The sequence below is a fragment of the Thalassophryne amazonica genome, chromosome 17, assembly GCF_902500255.1.
Source record: "Thalassophryne amazonica chromosome 17, fThaAma1.1, whole genome shotgun sequence".
Taxonomy (NCBI): Eukaryota; Metazoa; Chordata; class Actinopteri; order Batrachoidiformes; family Batrachoididae; genus Thalassophryne; species Thalassophryne amazonica.
The window spans coordinates 35,418,485-35,440,226 of NC_047119.1; the positions used below are offsets into that span (position 1 = coordinate 35,418,485).

At 44.1% G+C, this 21,742-nt stretch overlaps 1 protein-coding gene across 1 annotated transcript; it reads right to left on the reverse strand.

Moving 5' to 3' along the window:
- Positions 1–416: 416 nt before the first annotated feature.
- LOC117529853 (solute carrier family 2, facilitated glucose transporter member 5-like) lies at positions 417–17,800 on the reverse strand. The gene is given in 13 exon segments (XM_034192730.1): positions 417–612; positions 614–646; positions 734–861; positions 975–1,050; positions 8,458–8,559; positions 8,765–8,875; positions 10,982–11,169; positions 12,553–12,701; positions 14,364–14,493; positions 14,622–14,746; positions 17,244–17,404; positions 17,529–17,627; positions 17,753–17,800. Coding segments are annotated over 13 exon segments (1,497 nt in total). The 5' UTR covers positions 17,777–17,800; the 3' UTR covers positions 417–441.
- Between the last annotated feature and the right edge of the window lie 3,942 nt (positions 17,801–21,742).

A 21,742-nucleotide genomic window follows, 5' to 3' on the forward strand; every position in this document is an offset into this window, starting at 1 on the left:
GTGGCACGTGATCAGAATGTGTCCAAATAAGATCATTTTCTTACGTGTCTAATTGAGAAACACAAGAAAAATTTTTATTTGGACCCATTGTGATCATGTGCCACCGATGTACACATTTAAGTTATGTTTCCTTTTTTCCAGAGTGATACAATGAAGCATTTAACATCAACAACAACAACAAAATCAAATACTGCACTTTTATGAACATGGGGTGCCTAAAACCTTAGCACAGGACTGTATATTTCAGGTTAACCGATACTGTGTGTAATTTCACTTGCCGATTGTCTCATGAAAAATGTTTTTTGAACTGGTTTTTGAAATCAGGTTTATTTCATCAGGGGGGAAAGCACACTGATTGATGATGCTTTGCAGAGGTGTTGTGTCAGTGTGGTTGGAGGCCACTCTGTCTGCTGACAGCTTCACACTTGAATTTGACCAGAATTAGAATTTGGTCTGACATATTTTGATCCTGCTCTGCTGCTGTTTGTTGAGTTTTTGTGCAGATCTGCAGTGAAGCTTCTGGAACTCCTCGGCGATCTGCAGCACTGTCAGATTTTTCATCTCTGGCACGTATAGCCTAACGAACAGTCCAGCGGTGGTGCAGAAAAAACGGGAATATGATGAAGCAAAAGTAGCCCAGACTGTCCTTTAAAAGAAGGAGTTTTGAGTCCAGTTTAGATGGTGTCTTAGATGGTAAGAAATGTTAATTTCTGTGATCAGATCTTGTGCTTACCACTAATATAGGGAATATTATCCCCAGTAAAAACATCCCTATCCAGTTGAGCATGCAGGCGATGGTAAATGCAGCAGATTTGTACGACTGAGTGAATATTTCTCCTGGAAGAGAAACTGTTGTTCCACCTGAAAGTGACAAGTACGCCAACAGGATTTAAACATGGTACAATAATGGCATCACTGATGAATGTTAGATTTCATTAAAGTCTTTCAGCAGAGACCTCAAGTGTTAAACGTACCCGGTCCACTGGAAAAACAGATGATATACATAAAAACGAGGACCATGCTACAATACGGCATCCAGGACACCTTATCCTGAGGAGGAAACGAAACGTCACAGAACAGTAAATTAACCAATGGATTCAGTCAAAAAAAATAAGATCAGCGATTTAAAATTCAAAAACAAAATAAAACGAAACACTTGCGCACAAAATGATTCATTGTCTTAAAATGCTTGGAGAACAGTTATTGAAATGACTGTGTTTCACAAAGCAATTCACTTAGACAAAACGGTAAATTAAAGAGAATCTGTTTTAAAAGACTAAATGAAGACTTACTTTGTAAAATGATTCACTGTTTCACAATGCTGGAAAAACTAGTAATAGTTACTGTTTTTGAAATTCTTGAAACAGTTAATGAACCAATTGCTTCACAAAACTTTAAGTCTAATCCCAACTCCAACACCTACTCCCCCAACCCGAGGGCGACCACATGTCCCATTTTGTGCCCCAAACTGAGACGGTTTCTGGCGTTATCATTGACAGTCAGGCTGCTGATCCCCTCCAGTTTGTTAACACAATAAATCACATGCTATCATTTTATAAGTACTAAAACTCAATAACAAGCTCACAGATATGTTGTGAAAGTGTAGTGACACGGACCCACAACAGGGGGCGTAAATGAACGGCCAATGAAAGAGTCGAATATGAACACTTTACTGTTGTGAATGAGCACAACACAGAGGAATGTGAAATTTTGCAGACAGTCAATCACAAGGGTGACGTGTGGGCAGGCTCGAGGATAGAAGACGTCTGTCCTGAGATGAACCGGAACCACACGATTTCCTCCGCCACCGAACCCGGAGAATACTGGAGCCACCAAGTCCCGAGTCCCCAGGTGGCCACCGTCTTCGAAGGTCGGATCTGGTACTGCTGGCAGGGAGCAGAGACAATAAGATATGGGTGTGTGCACACCCAGTAACAACAACGGTGGGAATTCCACCTCCACCTCTAACACACACTCGTGCAGCTCAGGTCTACCCACTTATCTGGTAGAGGTGTGAAGCGAAGCCGTCGCTGATCACACCAAACGCCGGTCTCTCAGATAAGGAACACCACAGGAAAGCGGCTGCAAAAAAGAGTTCAGACTGACACACCGTTTACTTTAAAGCTGAGATTAGTACATGAACGGTTCGACGATATCTCGGCAATGAGGTGGAGATGACGTCCGGGTTTTATGGAGTGAGATGATGAAGCATGAATGGGTGACAGCTGTCAAGAGATAATGAGTGACAGCTGTCACCCCCGGCTGTGTCCTTGGCGGCAGCGCCCTCTCGTGCCTGAAGCCCGCACTTCAGGCAGGGCACCCTCTGGTAGTGGGCCAGCAGTACCTCCTCTTCTGGCGGCCCACACAACAGGACCCCCCCCTCAACGGGCGCCTCCTGGCGCCTCCCGACCAGGTTTATCGGTGGTGTCGACGGTAGAAATCGGCCAGGAGGGCCGGATCCAGGATGAAGCTCCTCTTCACCCAGGAGCATTCTTCGGGTCCATACCCCTCCCAGTCCACCAGATATTGGAACCCCCGGCCCATTCGACGGATGTCCAGGAGCCGGCGCACTGTCCAGGCCGGCTCCCCGTCAATGATCCGGGCAGGAGGCGGTGCCGGACCGGGAGCACAGAGGGGTGAGGTGTGGTGTGGCTTGATCCTGGAGATGTGGAATACCGGGTGGATCCGCAGTGAAGCTGGGAGTTGGAGCTTCACTGCGGCAGGGCTGAGGATCTGCCAGGATTCTGAAGGGTCCGATGAACCTGTCCATCAGTTTCGGTGATTCCACTTGAAGCGGGATGTCCTTCGTCGATAGCCACACCTCCTGCCCGGGCCGGTATGCAGGGGCCGGGGACTGCCGGCAGTCTGCATGGGTCTTGGCCCTCGTCCGGGCCTTCAACAAGGCAGAACGGGTGGTGCGCCACACCCGACAGCACCTCCGAAGGTGGGCCCGGACCGAGGGCACACTGACCTCTCCCTCAACCACGGGAAATAATGGGGGCTGGTACCACAAACACACCTCAAACGGGGAGAGGCCGGTGGCAGAAGACACCTGGCTGTTATGTGCATACTCGATCCAGGCCAGGTGGTTGTTCCAGGCCGTCGGGTGTGCGGATGTCACACAGCGGAGGGTCTGTTCCAACTCCTGGTTTGCCCGTTCTGCCTGTCCGTTCGTCTGTGGGTGGTACCCGGACAAGAGGCTCACGGTGGCCCCCAGTTCCCTGCAGAAACTCCTCCAGACTTGAGAGGAAAACTGGGGACCACGATCTGAGACAACATCAGTAGGTATCCCATGCAGACGGACGACGTGGTGGACCAGGAGGTCCGCTGTCTCCTGGGCCGTAGGGAGCTTCGGGAGGGCCACGAAGTGGGCCACCTTGGAGAATCGGTCCACTATCGTGAGGATGGTGGTGTTGCCCTGGGACAGTGGGAGGCCCGTGACAAAATCCAGGCCGATGTGGGACCAGGGGCGATGAGGCACAGGAAGCGGTTGGAGCAGTCCTTGGGACTTCCTGTGGTCAGCCTTGCCCCTGGCGCAGGTGGTGCAGGCCTGGATGTACTCCCGGACGTCGGCCTCCATAGACGCCCACCAGAAGCGCTGCCGGACAACTGCCACGGTCCTTCGCACCCCCGGATGACAGGAGAGCTTGGAACCGTGACAGAAGTCTAGGACCGCAGCCCTGGCCTCTGGTGGGATGTATAGTCTGTCCTTTGGTCCAGTTCCCCGGTCCGGGCTTCGTGCCAGGACCTCCTGGACGGTCTTCTCCACGTCCCAGGTGAGGGTGGCCACGATAGTGGACTCAGGAAGGATGGGCTCCGGTGGATCCGACAGCGCAGTTTTGACCTCCTCTTTGTGTACCCGGGACAAGGCATCCGATCTCTGGTTCTTGGTCCCGGGGCGATAGGTGATCGGAAGTCAAACGCCCGAAGAACAGTGACCAGCGGGCTTGCCTGGGGTTCAGCCGCCTGGCGGTCCTGATATACTCCAGGTTCCGATGGTCAGTGAAAACCGTGAACGGCACAGACGCTCCCTCCAACAGGTGTCTCCACTTCTCAAGAGCCTCTTTCACCGCATGGAGTTCTCGATTGCCTACGTCATAGTTCCGTTCAGCCGGGGGGTCAACCTGCAGGAAAAGTAGGCACACGGGTGAAGAACCTCTCCGCTCTGGGATAGCACGGCTCCTATCCCTGAGTCAGAGGCGTCCACTTCAACCACAAACTGGTGGCTAGGGTCGGGCTGCACCAAAACTGGAGCAGTAGAGAACCGTCATTTCAACTCCTTGAACGCGGCTTCGCACCGAGCTGACCAGGTGAAGGGGACTTTGGAGAGGTCAGGGGGCTAACTACCTGACTGTAGCCCTTAATGAACCTCCTATAGAAATTTGCAAAGCCGAGGAACTGTTGCAGCTTCCTACGGCTTGTTGGTTGGGGCCAATCTCTCACCGCTGCAACCTGGCCGGATCAGGGGCGACGGAGTTAGAGGAGATGATAAACCCCAGGAAGGACAAAGAAGTGTGGTGAAACTCGCACTTCTCGCCCTTCACAAACAACCAGTTCTCCAACAACCGCTGCAGGACCTGACGTACATGCTGGACATGAGTCTCAGGATCCAGAGAAAAGATGAGTATATCGTCCAGATATATGAAGACGAATCGGTGCAGGAAGTCCCGCAAGACGTCGTTAACCAAGGCTTGGAACGTCGCGGGGGCGTTGGTGAGGCCGAACGGCATGACCAGGTACTCAAAGTGACCTAACGGGTGTTAAATGCCGTCTTCCACTCGTCTCCCTTCCGGATCCGAACCAGGTGATACGCATTCCTAAGATCCAGCTTAGTAAAGATTTTGGCTCCATGCAGGGGGGTGAACACGGAATCTAACAACGGCAACGGGTATCGGTTGTGAACCGTAATCTCGTTCAGCCCCCTGTAATCAATGCATGGACGGAGCCCGCCATCTTTCTTGCCCACAAAAAAGAAACCTGCACCCATCGGGGAGGTGGAGTTCCAGATCAGCCCGGCAGCTAATGAGTCCCGGATGTAGATCTCCATTGATTCACGCTCAGGTCGTGAGAGGTTGTACAGCCTGCTGGACGGGAACTCAACGCCTGGAATCAGATCAATGGCACAATCGTACGGACGGTGCGGGGGAAGGGCGAGTGCCAGATCCTTGCTGAAGACGTCAGCAAGATCGTGGTACTCAACCGGCACCGCCGTCAGATTGGGAGGGACTTGACCTCCTCCTTAGTATGTAAACCGGGAGGAACCGAAGATCCTAAACACACCCGATGGCAGGTTTCACTCCACTGAACCACAACCCCAGACGGCCAATCAATCTGGGGATTGTGTTTCAACATCCATGGGAAGCCCAAAATCACGCGGGAGGTAGAAGGAGTCACAAAAAACTCGATCTCCTCCCGATGATTTCCAGACACCACCAGAGTTACTGGTTGTGTCTTGTGTGTGATTAAAGGGAGAAGGGTGCCATCTAGTGCCCGCACCTGCAATAGTGAAGGGAGCACCACCAGAGGGAGCCCTACCTCCCTTGCCCATCTGCTGTCCAGCAGATTCCCTTCTGACCCCGTGTCCACCAGTGCTGGGGCTGAAGGGTTAAATCCCCGCTTAGGATTGTAACTGGGAGTCATGTGGAAATATGTGTATGTCCCACGTGAATGTCTTGGCCCACCCTTAGCCCAGTTTCTAGGGGCGGGCGTTGGTGTTTAACCGCTTGGGGCAGTCTCTCTGCATGTGCTCATTTGAACCGCAGACAAAACACTCCCCGCGGGCCAGCCTCCGCTGTCTGATAGGTGGTCTAAATGTGGCCCTGCTCGTGTCCATAGCTTCGTCAGCAGGGGGAGCTGTAGCCACACGGAGCGTTGAGGCTGTGGAGCGTGGGGAGGGCGGAACCTTTTCGAACCCGGAAGGGAGAGGGACGGCGTGTGCCCGGCCACGTCCTTCGTCTCGCTCCCGACGGCGTTCCTCCAACCGATTGTCTAACCGTTATAACGAGATCGATAAGCCCATCTAAATCCTGCGGTTCTTCCTTAGCTACCAGGTGCTCCTTCAGGACCGACAACAGTCCGTTTATGAAGGCGGAGCGGAGCGCAACGTTATTCCAGCCGGACCTCGCAGCCGCGATGCGGAAGTCGACTGCATATTCGGCTGCGCTCCGGCGCCCCTGTCGCATTGACAGCAGCACTGTTGAAGCGGTCTCTCCTCTGTTAGGGTGATCAAACACGGTTCTGAACTCCCTCACAAACCAGTATAAGAGGTAAGGAGCCGTGAGTTTTGCTCCCAAAGCGCTGTAGCCCAAGCGCGTGCCTCACCACGAAGCAAGTTAATAACATAAGCCACCTTGCTGGCGTACATCACGGGTCGTTGTGCAAAGACGAGCGAACACTGCATCAGAAAGTCCGCGCACGTCTCCACACAACCCCCGTACGGCTCTGGGGGACTTATGTATGCTTCAGGGGATGGTGGGGGGGTTCGTTGAACGACCAGTGGAACGTTAATATCCGGCACCGGGTCGGCAGGAGGAGGAGCCGCAGCAGCGCACTGATCGCGCGCTTCCACCTGTGCGGTGAGAGCCTCCATCCTGCGATTAAGGATGACGTTTTGCTCGGTCATCAAATCCAGCCGAGCGGTAAAGGCGGTGAGGATTTGCTGCAACTCACCGAGCACGCCTCCTGCAGATGCCTGTGCACCCTGCTCTTCCACTGGCTGTCCAACAGATGGGTGACGCCCCTCGGGATCCATGACGATGGCCGAGATATCCTGTTGTGAAAGTGTAGTGACACGGACCCACAACAGGGGGCGTAAATGAACGGACAATGAAAGAGTCGAATATGAACACTTTACTGTTGTGAATGAGCACAACACAGAGGAATGTGAAATTTTGCAGACAGTCAATCACAAGGGTGACGTGTGGGCAGGCTCAAGGACAGAAGACGTCTGTCCTGAGATGAACCGGAACCACACGATTTCCTCCGCCACCGAACCCGGAGAATACTGGAGCCACCAAGTCCCGAGTCCCCAGGTGGCCACCGTCTTCGAAGGTCGGATCTGGTACTGCTGGCAGGGAGCAGAGACAATAAGATATGGGTGTGTGCACACCCAGTAACAACAACGGTGGGAATTCCACCTCTAACACACACTCGTGCAGCTCCTGTCTACCCACTTATCTGGTAGAGGTGTGAAGCGAAGCCATCGCTGATCACACCAAACACCGGTCTCTCAGATAAGGAACACCACAGGAAAGCGGCTGCAAAAAAGAGTTCAGACTGACACACAGTTTACTTTAAAGCTGAGATTAGTACATGAACGGTTCGACGATATCTCGGCAATGAGGTGGAGATGACGTCCGGGTTTTATGGAGTGAGATGATGAAGCATGAATGGGTGACAGCTGTCAAGAGATAATGAGTGACAGCTGTCACCCTCGGCTGTGTCCTTGGCAGCAGCGCCCTCTCGTGCCTGAAGCCCGCACTTCAGGCAGGGCGCCCTCTGGTGGTGGGCCAGCAGTACCTCCTCTTCTGGCGGCCCACACAACAAGATACACACAAACCCTCATAAAGGGTTTATTTATTTTTTTATTAAGGCTGTTTTTCTGTTAAGGCTTCTTCTTCATCCCAGGCTGCCCAATGTTGGGGCACATTTGGTCTGTCATGTCCACTGGAAAATTCTATATAAAATCAACACTAACGGATCTTTTGATTTGACATAATAAAATCATCTGTGTTTATTTGTCTGTCTTTTAGCAGGATTACATCAAAACTACTTGCATTGATTTTAATGAAATTTTCACCACAGATAGATATTAGGCCACAGAACACTCCATTAACTTTTGGAGGTGATCAGGATGCAGATTCCTCACCAAGATTTCTGGAAAAAGAATACATTACTTCAAGGATTCTCACCAAATTTGCACCACAGAAGACTCCAATAAATTTCGGAGTGGATCAGGAAGATCCTAATTCTGGATCATTTCTTAAATTTTGAATATCATCTCAAATCTGCTTGATGGATCTTGACAAAATTTAAATCACATGTAAGACCATGTTAGTGTGGGATATTGGGAGTGATCCAGATCAGTTTGCAGGTTCTGCAGCAGAAACATACAACATCATGATGTAAAACCAAGATCAGGAAGACACTATTTTCTTTCAGCTTGTGAATTAAATATCAGATTGCAACATCTGGATCGGTATGCAATTATTATTGCATTGTGTTGTGGAATCCGGATCCAGGTAAAGTCCAGGTCACGATGTGAATCACGTCTTTTATTTTGAGTCAACCCTTGGTGGACATCAGAAATCTCAGATTGCTCTTGTTTTAGATTTGGAATATTAACTTCCTCCATTTCAAAATGTTTGAAACACTACAATGGTGACCTGTAGTGAACAGTGAGTGAACAGTTTGTGGCCACGCCCCTGTGGTGTAGGTGGCGATGGCGAGATGACTCACTTTCAGGTATAAAGTGATGATGAGAAGAACGAGTGTAGTGGACATCCCCATGTATCCTTTGAAGAGCAGAGCTTTCTTCCCTATCCTCCCAACGATCATGAACTGAAACATCAAAAGACGAGTCACCTGTTTAGACCTGCACATAATTCAACAACCACACGGGGGGCGCTGTAACTATACATTAGAAGATGTGACAAACACCTCATGATCCTGAATCACAAGTAAGAGTCAAAAAAAGGACAATTAGTATGTTAGGATGTCATGATGATATTACAGCTGAAAAGTAAATTTTGTGTGAATAGCTCACGCAGGCCAGAGCGGTGAGCAAATCGCACAGTCCTGTTCCCATAGCAACATAACACAACTGGTGCTCACGGATTCCTGCCGCACGAAACACCTCAAACAAATAAAATAACACCTGCAAAGTACACAGAGACACAACAAACCATGTTAGATATTTGATGTGTTTCAGTCAGAAAAAATCTACAGTCAGCCATTTTAAAGTAAGCTTTTCTCATGGAGGGATCTGTAGTTTCAGTGGCGCTTGAAACCAGTAGTGAGTGTAAACACATGTTCAATAGAGTGCTTTGAATTCAATGATGAATGTGACTGGATTTACGCTCCTGTCCTCATCTATGGTAATAAACTTTGGGTAATGACCGAAAGAATGAGATTATGGACGCAAGCAGCGTAAATGAGATTCCTCTGTTGGGGATCTGGACTGGACAGAAGCTCAACTACATAGGAGGGACTCGCAGTTGAGCCACTGCTCTTTCACATCGAAAAGAGCCAGCTGAGATTGTTCAGGCATCTGGTGAGGATGACACCTGGTTATCTGCTGATGTCTGCCAGGCATGTCCAATTATAGAAGGAGACCCCGGGAAGAGCCAGGAGGGATTATATTTTCCAGATGGCTTGGGAACGCCTGTGGACCCCCTGAGAAGAGTTACAAGACATAGCCAAATATGGGGAAGTGTGGGTTGAGCTGCTTGGTCTCATGCCACCACGACCCGTACCCGGATACATGGTAGAAAATGAATTAATAACTGAAAGTGACCAAACTGTTAATGCGAATAAATCTGATGTATGATATGAGTGAAAACATTTAATGCAGGCAATCACAGATTAGCCTTCCTGTCCATCTTTACCTGTATTTTGGCATGCTTGGCACCAGAAAGTTATGTTGGATCCAAAAGGATCCAAAAAGGCTAGGACCAAAAGGTCTATTGGATCGCTTCCCACTGACCAACAGCTAGCCAATCAGAGCGCGGCATACGAAGGTCAGGAACTAGCTGACAGACGCTGGTTGAAAAAAATGGCAACAAACATGTCAACAACAGCAGAAAATCGTCTGCCAGCGAGGTTTGCTGAGTTCACAGAGGAGGAACTGGTGGAAATACTGAACTCCAAGGATGCCAAAGACACTAAGAAGGTACTAAGAAGCACGCTACTGATGTTTTAGAAGCATTCATCGAATCAGAATCAATCATATACTGTTCACAGCAAAATAAATTGATCTAATTTACTTGACTCTTTGTTGTTTGCTTAATTTGTGTGACAATGCACATTCTCTAAATTGAAGGTGGTTTTAAATTTCGAAATGGTTCACATTCTTAGTTTTTCCATTAAAAGCTGTTTGCCAATACACAATTTTACTGATTTTTAGATATTGTTTTTACATGGGTTTTGCAAACACCCACTGCAGAAACTCTCAACAATTTTTATAAATTCTTAGTTTGAGAATTTATATACACACATAACATGGATTTGTTTTTTTGTTTTGTTTTGTTTTGTTTTTTGTTTTGTTTTTTGGTTACAATATTTAGTTGAGGGAACAAACAAATAGTGTAGGAAATAAATAAATAAATATAAAATAATAATTATAATTTTACAAATATAAAATAACTCATTTGTTTGTTTGTGTTGATTTTGTGTCTGATTTGTTACTTGAACTGTTTTAAGCACTTTGCAGTTTTTAAGTGTTATAATAATAATAATAATAATAATAATAATAATAATAATAATAATAATAATAATAATAATAATAATAACCAGCAGCATAACTAGTAACTACTAACAGCAAATGTTTAAAAAACATAATATGATACACCTGCAAATTCTCAAAATTTGGGGAAATGCAAGGACAGAAACTAACAACAAAAAGCACAGTCGGTATTCAGCCCTGTAGGTGGCGCTGCTCGCTTTGATTTGTTGTGAATGCTTGTCTGTCATTCCTCCAATCACCAATTTGAACAAGTTTCTGACTGAGTTGCTTTACAAGGAAAAACAAAACTTTCTTACAGCAGTACAATATTGAAAGCAATAAATAAATACTTTATATATATTGTGTTATCTGTGTGGCATGAACTTGCTTAGTTGTTGGTGTGAAACAAAGGATTCTGAGCAGCAAATGTAAAATGTTGTAGGGTTATGGTACGCTAAATGAAATTCTGTTCTGAGTTACAGCCCCAGCTGAGAGGCTCCCAGAACTTGCTGACCTTTGAGTGTATTCCATCATACTCACAGCGCTGATGCCACAGAACTGTAATGTAGTGAAGGTAACAATGACAGTGATGAGTTGCCACCGTAGTGATTTGTTGCTGATCAGCTCCATCACGGTGTGGCTTCGGGTGTTCTGTAGAGCAGCTTTCTCCTGCAGCATCTCCTCCACCTCCATGCTGTAGTCCATGTGGCCCCACAGCCTCCGTAAAGCTGAGACAGCACCACAGTTACCACAGTGACCGTTTTACACCTTTAACATATGCTTAGGATATACCTACAGCAAAACTGCAACCAACAAATATTGTAATAGTTTCATCTGTAGATTATCTTAACAATTAGTCCATGAGCCAGCCATCAATTTTGACCTAATCGGTACCACTTAAGGTGACGAAATGACACTTAGAATCCAGCCTCAGTGTAGTACCATGGCCTACACAAAAATGTATGACAGCCATCACAGGGTGGTAGCTGTAGCCAGGTAGAGGTCAATGAAGAATTGCACAGAGGTCAAAGTTAAAAAGTTCTCCAATCATGTCGAAAACTACACCACATTATTTGTCTGATCATAACTATTCCAAAAAGGTATAGTTTGGATTGTACCTAACCCTACCCTGTAATATGATAACTAAGCATGACACATGGTGCAAATTATTCCTTTTTAGAATCCTATCAACCCAACCAATAATTTGCATCACTTTGTACCAAAATTGTAGCAACTTTAACTTTTGACCTCTGTACAAACTGAAACTGACCTTTGTCACAATTTTTGCTGTTTTTACCCCATAACTCCAGAACATTTAGTCATAGATAGTCCAAACTATACTTTTTTGGAATTGTTATGATCAGATAAATAATGTGGTATAGCGTTCAATATGATTGGAGCATTTTTAAATTTTGAACTCTGTGTAATTCTTCAAAGACCCCTAGCTGGCTACAGCTGCCACCCTGGGATGGTTATCATACATTTTTGTGTAGGCCATGGTACACTGAGGCTGGATTCTGACTGCTGTTTTGCCACCTTAAGTGGTACCGAAAACCTGCTTGGCCCATGGACTAAACGGATCAAGTTCAGCCCATTAAAAAAAAAATACAAATAAAAACACTGGCAAAAGTCTGACCATTAGTTGACCAAAATTGGAAATACTGTTTTGGATTCTGACATACATTTTTTGTTGTTGTTTGTTTTTTTTAACCAAGTTTACCACCAGTTTTGAAACACTTTTTTCTTCTTTTTTGGAGTTTAGCCATTTAAAACAAGTTCAAAAATTGCAAATATTGACTTTCAACTTGCTTAAATCCTGTTTAAAGTCTCTGTTTTGTTACTATGGCAAAACAGTTTCCTTCAAGATAATTAAGGGTGAGCTTATCTTATAAAGGACCAGAAACCAGTCAATTTAGAAACAAATGGTTTATTTTGCACATTTTAAATCCACTTTAATCAGGTTAAATTGTGCAAAATACTTTTTTTTTTTCCTGACACTATAAACAGCATTGTAACACCATGGCATATCCTTGTGGTTTCTGGCTTCATGTTATTTTCCTACCGAATCAATTAATCTGCTCATTGTTTTGGCACTGTTCTCCTGCTGCTACCTTTCTCACAGGCCTGTCGGTCTCCTTTATCCAGCAGCAGGTGTTTGGGAGATTCTGGGAGGAGAGGCAGCGTGAGGAGCTGGATTAGTGCAGTGAAGCAGTTAAAACCAAGCAGCCAGGGCCACATGTCTTCTGTGCCGAATATCTCACTGCAAGAACAGAAAGTCATGGTCATCAGAGCTGGACTGTGCACAAACAAGAACCAACACAAATGATTTAAAAGGACATCCCTCGTTTACCAATTTTTACATATTTTGAGTTTTTTGTAGCCATGAAACAGAAACTAAGAGTGGATCAGACCAGTAATCAGAGTCATGTGTGATGAGTAAATGCATTCATTTTCTAAACCTCACTCACTCATCTTCAACCGCTTTCTCCAATTAAGAGTCGCGGGGAGCTAGAGCCTATCCCAGCGGTCATTGGGCTAAAAACAGGATACACTCTGGACAGGTCTGCAGTCTGTCACTGGGCAAATATATTTAAATTCATAACATAATTACCTTGTGTATTGGCAAAGCGGCAAAAGTGGAACTGTGTGTCTGTGAAAAAGATAACTCAAAAATAGCCGCCCGGGTTTCCTTCAAATTTGGTAGGAATGTTACTTAGAGAGATATCTAGAGGTGATTACATTTTGGAGATGTTAAGTAAAGGTCAAGGAAATATATGGTCTGAAAAACACCTTATTTATTATATCTCAACAAAAAAATAAGCAGAGATGAACGATCTAAAGCATATATTGTTCAGCAAAACATTTGTGATTGGTATGAATGACTGCTTAATGAAATCACAAGTCATGCATACATAGTCAAAAATACCATTGCAGACATATGTGTGTATTCATTTGTACATTTATACTGTGCTGTGTAAAGCACACAGTATATTTTCATTCTAAATTCAGTCATACTGCCTAACAATATTATTCATTTAAAATACAATATTCCTTTATTTATACCTCACTGGGGAAATGTGCAAGAATCGCAAAGCTCACGCCAACCGCCAAGGGAACAGTCAACCAGTTTGAGAGATGTTAAATTTTGGGAAGGCTGTCACCTGATGTGTCTCGTACGAAGGTGAACAGATGCAAACAAGCATTTTTGGGTGACCCCTCCCAACCACAGACATGGCATCTTCAATGCTGTTGTTTAACAGTACAAAATCAATATGAACGTCTCACTCATGGCACATTTCATTTTGTTCATCACCATGATGGAGACTGACCCTCGAGCCCCTCTCATTCCATTCACTGTGGCAAGACTTTATGTTAAATCCATTTTTATGTTGAACTATTTCTTTTTTTATTTCAGTCCGACCCTCGGGTGACATGGCATTAATAGCGCTCGTTATTTTTTCCCGATTCGCTGCCTTCAGCAGGTCTCTTAATTGCACTGTTTACACAGACTTTTTTGTAGAGCTCTGACAGCACGACGTCAACCTGTGAACTCATAAACTTCCACTTTTGACATATATGGGCGGGGCACATAGCCTTATATGGTATTGTAGGGGCCTTATTTATGTTAATTCACTACCTTTGTGAACACATGGGTACCTTTCAATATGTTTACACACCATTTACGCAGTTATATGAAGTTCCAAGTGTTTCCTGAATGTAGCATTTCAGTTTATGAAAATGTTCTTGCATGAAAGCCTGTTGTTAATTTCATCATTTTCAATGACAGTCAAATAAATTTGCTCTATTTGTACAGAATTTCTATGCAAAAAACAAAAACAAAGTGCAGTATCAATGATAAATTGATCTTTATGACACATGATCCGTTAGCTGACCAAAATATGTACGACAGCAGCCACCTGACCTGATCCCCAGCAGCTGCGCGGAGAACTTCCCTATGGAAATGAAAGTAGAACTAGTCACACTGACCATCCCTCGCAGCTTCTTGGGGGAGCATTCAGTGACGTATAACGTGTGAACGGAGAAACTGACTCCTGCAGCCAAAAAAAGGTCATAAGTTTGCAGTACAGTTAATAATGATTAAAGAGAGAGAAGGAGCTTTGAATGTAATGATTTTCTGTAAGGTTAAATGATTGACAGCATGGCGATGTGATGCGTTCACCTGCGTTGATGCCATAGAGTAAACGCGCCACCATGATCATCTCGAACGACATGGCTCTTTGGCTCAGAAACATCAGCACACCTCCAGTTACAGCAAAAATATTATTGAACAGCAAACATTGTTTTCTGTGGAAGAAAACACATTGGGCCTCATGTATCAACGTGCGTACGGCGATATTTGAGTGTATATGGGGTGTACGCCAAAATGGCTGCGCTACTTGGCATTTATCAATGTGGTCGTTGGCGTACGCTGCGCTGAAAATATACACCAGGTCGAGAGGTGGTGTAAATTATACGCCAAAATGAACCAGCGCTGGAATCCACATAAAAATGATCAACATGATAAAACAGTACCATTATACAAATCAATGCATATGTTACATAAATAACACTTTCTTGATTGTCCTACATAATAATTAATACAAATTCCGCTTTTGTGGGATTGTTCATCTATCGAGCACGATCCGTGACCTCAGCGCTGACCGCAAAGAAAGCGCTGCTCGCCTTTTTCTCCAGAGCCTGGAGCCTGAGCAGCGCTGAGCTTAACTTTATGTGGTGTGATCGTTTTAGACAATGAAATTGATAATTACAACTGTAGTGTTGTCATTCCCTTCACCCGTGCTGCAATCAGGTTTTGTCTTCTCCATTCGTTTGTTACAATAAAATAAATAAATAAATTTTAAAAATAAAGAAATCTGAAAAATTAGGCGTGTCTTATTAATTGAGCGAGCAAATATCAACATGTCAAGAATTACTGACGTGGAAAGAGAATACAGTGGTCCCTCACTATAACGCGGTTCACCTTTCGCGGCCTCGCAGTTTCGTGGATTTTTTTAGTCCAATTTTGCATGCTTTGTTTTTTTTTTTGTTTTTTTTTACAGTGCACTGTGTTCTGCGTGTCTGTTTATAAGAATCTTCTCGCCTAGAAGAAAAAAGAGCGCCAACAACTACTCATAACTGTGTTCTTCACTCGGAAAAAGACACCTGCAGCGAGGTGTGACTCAGTGGAAAAAGGCGCAGCGTCAGGACGAAGAGGCACGATCAGAGGAACTGTGAAATACTGGTCAGTCACTATTAATAATTTCTTATGTGTCCACCTCGTAGGTTGATCGTTAAAATTAAATTTGTTAGTTCTAAAAGCCATCATAATTATTTATAGGAAAACGTTCTATTTTATTTCTCAAACAAATGTTTGGGCCTGAAAACAGGTTGGTCTTATTTTTCTACTCAGGTTTGAACTTTGAGAGTGTTTACACACGAGAGAAACGTGAGAAAATGTTCATGCTTGATTGAGAAAAGTGTATAAAGTGTGTAGTGAGGGGTTTTACAGCCTTAAAACGTCTATAGTAATAATTATAAAAAATAACATTGACTACGTTGCGGATTTCGCGTACTATGGGCTATTTTTAGAACGTAACTCCCGCGATAAATGAGGTACCACAGTAACACTTTTTTGATTATACTACAAAACAATTGATACGACGGCCGCTTTTGACGCTCTATTGGCACGCATCGTGATTGGTGGAGTTCTTTTTCTTTGCCGTCTTCCTGGCTTCCATGTCATAAAATGAGAGTGTGTCTGAAGCGGAGTCTGAATATTTATGGGGTGTTTGTTATAATTACAATTGTTTTCACCCGCCGCATTTATCAAGGTCACGTCGGGCGTACGCTGGAAATGGGCAGGTGCGCACTGCTTGATACATGTCACGGCAACTTTGGTGTACTTCAAATTTACACCATAAATTTACGCCACAAGTGCGCAACTTTGATACATGACGCCCATTGTGAGTTTTGTTGGCAACAACAGTAAAATTAATCAGGAGTTAAAAGTACCTTTTGAAGGCCTGTGCAAAGGATAACTGCACAGCTTACATATGCTACCTTACCTATAGCAAAAACCTTCAACATGACAGATTTCCAGCGGGTCAACAGTTCACATAAACAGCGCCGAATGTTCAGCAGATTCCAGAAACGGATTAAAAAAATACTTGTAAGGGTTTCTGAATGACTAATTAGCATAATTTGAGGATGTTTGTCTGTATTTAAGGTTCTAAGTATACAGTGCATTCATAAAGTATTCACAACTTGACATTTTTCCAGATTTTATGTTACTTCATTTTAAATTATAAAATATTATAAAAGTTCAGAGGTGTTATTAGGTTCCAAAAACAGCATTTTCAGTTTTATGGGTGTGTTAATTTCTCACTAGTGTTTACATAATATATGAGAAACATATATATATAGAAACACAAAAACAAAGCAGTTTTGAAGAGACCAGTGAATAATGTCACAGTGCAGCTCTACTCTGATTGTTTGTCACCTGTGTCACTCAAAAACAAAATGGATCAGATTGAAACAGAATGTGATTTTTTTTTTAACCTCTTAAAATACATCAAAATTAGCCATCTTTGAACTTGTCCAAGGTCTGTGTCCCAAGAATGTTCCCCTGGAATTTCAAGAGTCTGGCAGTAATAGGACTGGACTTATGCTGAGCACAGACAGACAGAGAGATGGACAGATGGACAAAAAGCCTTTGCAATACCCAATGGCCATATTTGATGGCTTTGGGTAAAAATGAACAAAGTTGCATGTTTTCAGTTTGTGTAGTCCACCTTATACTGACCTGCCACACTTTGAGACCAGTTGACTCGCCACCAATGAGCCAAATAACCCCCCAATGCAGAAAATAGATACAGCAAAGGACCAAATGAGAGACACCTGCCATTGCTCCAAGAACACATTGTATCTCTGCACACAAGTTTTGTTCACCAGCTCCTTTATGAACTGAAATGATCACAAGCACATTATTCACTTGTTACCATTTTCTTCTCAAACATGTTCATTTTTTATACAATATTTAATTTGCAAATTTATGCCTGACTTTGAGTCATGAAGTACTTTTACTTACATCAGAGGGAGAGGTCATGGAACATACACAGAATCCATACTGAAAGGTTCCGCCAATACCAGAGATCAAAATGAGAGCGATTACAACAGGACATTCCAGCTGCACAAATGAAGAAGTGATCAGTGAACTGCAGCTAATTACAATGAATGTTACTAATGTAGATACACATTACAGTTTTTCTTTAGTCAATCACAATACATGGAATAATTTGAGATATAACCTACCAGCAGCGTCAGGTGCTGTGGCATGGCTGCAATCTGGTTTCAGGCATGACTGGACTTTTTTATAAATCAGTCACATGTTTAACTATACTACAGGCAACAGGCTCAGTACTGCAATAATTAACTTTCTGTTCACTTAATTCACCTTATTTTGAAAGTGTGCAGGCGTCATTTAGTTGTGTGCATTATGACCATTTTTTAATTTCCCTACTCCTCCAGAATTTGACCCTGGGAGGGCAACATATGAATTTTGAAAAATTTGAATAACTGAAATATACAAAAAAGTTCTGCCAGACAGACAATGAATCTTTGATATCTGGATGATGGGTGATGATACCCCATAGCCAGTTTTTCAAACCACGCACTTCTAGATGGGCAATGTTGCCTCAAATTTGGGCATTTTTACTATATATTTTAATGTAACAAGACTTCAGGCTGTTTTGACATCAAATTTTGAATTGACCAAACGCAAATAAAATTTTGCCTGATGGAAAAACAAACTTTACCAAATCAGTCTATTTGAAGGGTAATTGGTGAAAATTTGATCAAAATCAGAGTCAGGCCATGTGGACACCTACATAGGCAGCCGCCTGATTTTTACATAGACAGCTCATTAAAATACAAAAACTAAAGTGTTCAATATGCAGAATGGTCCATTTTACAATAAAATATATACTCATCTGCTATAATTATTGATACATCAATGCAACGTTTCCCAAAGCGTGGGTCACAGAATTGTGGTGGACAAGAATTATACTGCAGGTGGGCCGTGTTGGAAAATGAAAAATATTTTTAATTTTCAATTTTACAATAAAGTTTAAAACTGCCCAAAACATTTATTATTATTTTAATGGGGTTTAATTATGTATTTGTTAAAATGTCAACTCAAAATAATAATAATAATAATGAATGCTATCAGTTCGAACTATGGTAGCTGGGAAGTGAAAACCTAATTTACAAATTGAGGAAACAAAATTACTGACCCGCGACCTGGTCCTGGATAAGCGGTTGAAGAGGAGTGAGTGAGTGAAAATTACCTACAACAAAACATATACCATATAAGTATGGGTTTGTTGCATGGAAAAATCTTATCATCACATACATGACTAAATTAGTAGCAGATGTAATTAAATTTACATGTAGGTGTAATTGAATTTCCAGACCCTAGATATGATCACTGATTGTGATCAGTGATTTTGAAAGCAGCTTTTCATATATATATATATATATATGGATTGAATGACGTGCGATTACACAATCATGCTTGAACCCTCGTGCTCATGCGTGAGTTTTTCACGCGTGTCGGTGACGTCATTTTCTGTAGGCAGGCCTTGAGTGAGATGTGGTCCGCCCTCTCGGCTGAATTCCTTTGTTTCACACGCTGCTCCAGACGGCGCACTTTATCAAATTTTTTCTGACCTGTGAGGAATATCCGAGTGGACACTATTCGAGAAATTAAGCTGGTTTTCAGTGAAAAAGTTTAACGGCTGATGAGAGATTATGGGGTGTTTCTGTCGGTGTAAGGACTTCCCACAGAGCGGGACGTCCTGCAGCGCTTCCAGGCGCCGTCGTCGGCCTGTTTCGATCTGAAAATATCCTAATTTAAGGCTTAATTCACCCAGGACGTCGTGAGAGAACAGAGAAGATTCAGAAGAGGCCGGCATGAGGACTTTATGCGGACATTCCACTGTTTAGGACATTTTTTAATGAAGACGTGCGCGCAAATTCGCCGAGTCGTTTCCGTGATGACTCGGCGAATCTGTGTGCGCCGCGACAGGAAAAACACCTCCGTGTTGAAAACCATTTGTAAAATTCAGGCGGCTTTTGATGGCTTTCAACAAGTGAGTAACTGAGAAATTGTTTAACAGTTTGGGCATGTTCCAACTTGCCCGTTAAGGTTTCCAACACGGAGGTGTTTTTCCTGTCGCGACGCCCGCGGTCGGGTCCGGCCCGACATGCGACTCTGCCCGTACGTTCTTTCATTACAAAATGTCCGTTAACAATGGAATGTCCGAATAAACTCCTCATGCCAACTTCTTTTGAAAGTTCTCTGTTCTCTGACGACTTCCTGGGTCAACAGAGCCTGAAATGTGAAAGTTTTCAACTTGAACGGCGAGACTCTGCCGCCTCGAAGTGCAGATGCCGTCAGGCGCCGTGGGCCGTCCTTACGGTGACACTACCAGACCAAAATCTCTCATCAGCCGTTTAAACTTTTATCGAAAACCAGCTGAATTTACGAATGGTGTCCACTCAGTTGTGCCTTACAGTTTTGAAAAAATTTTGATCAAACAAAGCAGCAGTCTCTGAGCAATTCCTAAACAATGAAAAAAACGAGAGGGTGGGCGACTCCTCACTCAAAGACTGCCCACAGGTGAAGTGCCGGAAAAGTGCTGATGTCCACGTCTTTTCACAATTCTGTGCTAGTAGAGATGACATACCTGATCAAGACAGTCGTCCCAGTTTAAAAATGAACGGCAACATTTCACTGTTACAGGAGTTTTTGTCATGGAAAGAGAAGCTGCTCCACCACGCGTCCACCTCACGGGACATGTTCTGGCATGTCAGCTCATGCACAATCACAATCGGATATTCACACGACTGGAAAGCAACCGGAATCCGTCTGAAATCCACCTGAAAGCTGTCCTGAGAGACCAACACCGAGGTGGTTTTGTCCCGCGTAATGAACGGAGCCATGGCGCGTCCCTCCGCTTTTCTTTCCATGAAAAAAACTCCTGTAACGGTGGAATGTGCTGGAAAAAGTGCTGATGTCCACATATTCTGCCTTTTTGTGAACGTCAGACGAGGTCCCGGATCAACAAAGCTTCACGTTGGAAATGAACTGGTTGTTCCAGCGGGGTGTCAGCCTGTCGATGGGGGCTGGGAGCGCGCCGCGCTCTCAGCAGTTGTGGGCCGTCCTTAAAGCGGCAGTAACACCCCGTAATCTGTTTAATCCCCATAAAATCGTCCCTGAAAGCCATATTAATTTTTCGAACGGTTGTCCACCTGGAGGTCTCTCACAATTTCTGGAAAAAAACTGATGCAGCAAAGCTCCAAATCGTTCAGACATTTATTCGCAATAAAAAATAGACGAGAGGGGTGGACCACACCTCACTCCAAGCCTGCTCACAGGGCGAATGGCGCAACCGACAGGTATGAAAAACTCACGCATGCGCATGAGGTTCAAGCTTGTTTGACGCAATCACACGTGATTCAAATCCATATGGTTTTTTAAAAAATAATAAGGTCAGATACTTTTCTAACAGACCTCATATATATACACACACAAACGGTGTGCATCCAGAAAGTATCACAGCGCTTCACTTTTTCCACATTTTTTTTATTACAGCCTTATTAAAATGGTTGACATTTATTTTTTTTCCATCAAAATCCTACACACAATAGCCCATAATGACAATATAAGAAAAAAAAGTTTTTTGAGATATCTGCAAATTTATTAAATAAAAACATATGTATTCACAGCCTTTGCCATGAAGCTCAAATTGAGCTCAGGTGCAACCAGTTTCCACTGATCATCCTTGAGATGTTTCTACGGCTTAATTGGAGTCCACCTGGGGTAAATTCAGTTGATTGTACATGATTTGGAAAGACACACACCTGTCTACAATAGGGTCCCACAGTTGACAGTGCATGTCAGAACACAATTAAACCTGGTTATTTAACCAGGTTAGTCCCATTGAGATCAAGGCCTCTTTTGCAAAGGAGACTGGATGTGGGAGGAAACCGGAGCACCCAGAGGAAACCCATGCAAACACGGGGAGAACATGCAAACTTCACAGATGGGAATCGATCCCATGACCTTCTTGCTGTTAGACAGCAGCACTAACCACTAAGCCACTGTGCTGCCAAACCAAGCATGAAGTCAAAGGAATTGTCTGTAAACCTTCGAGACAGGATTGTGTTAAGATACAAATCTGGGGAAGGGTACAGAAACATTTCTGCTGCTTTGAAGTTCCCAATGAGCACAGTGGCCTC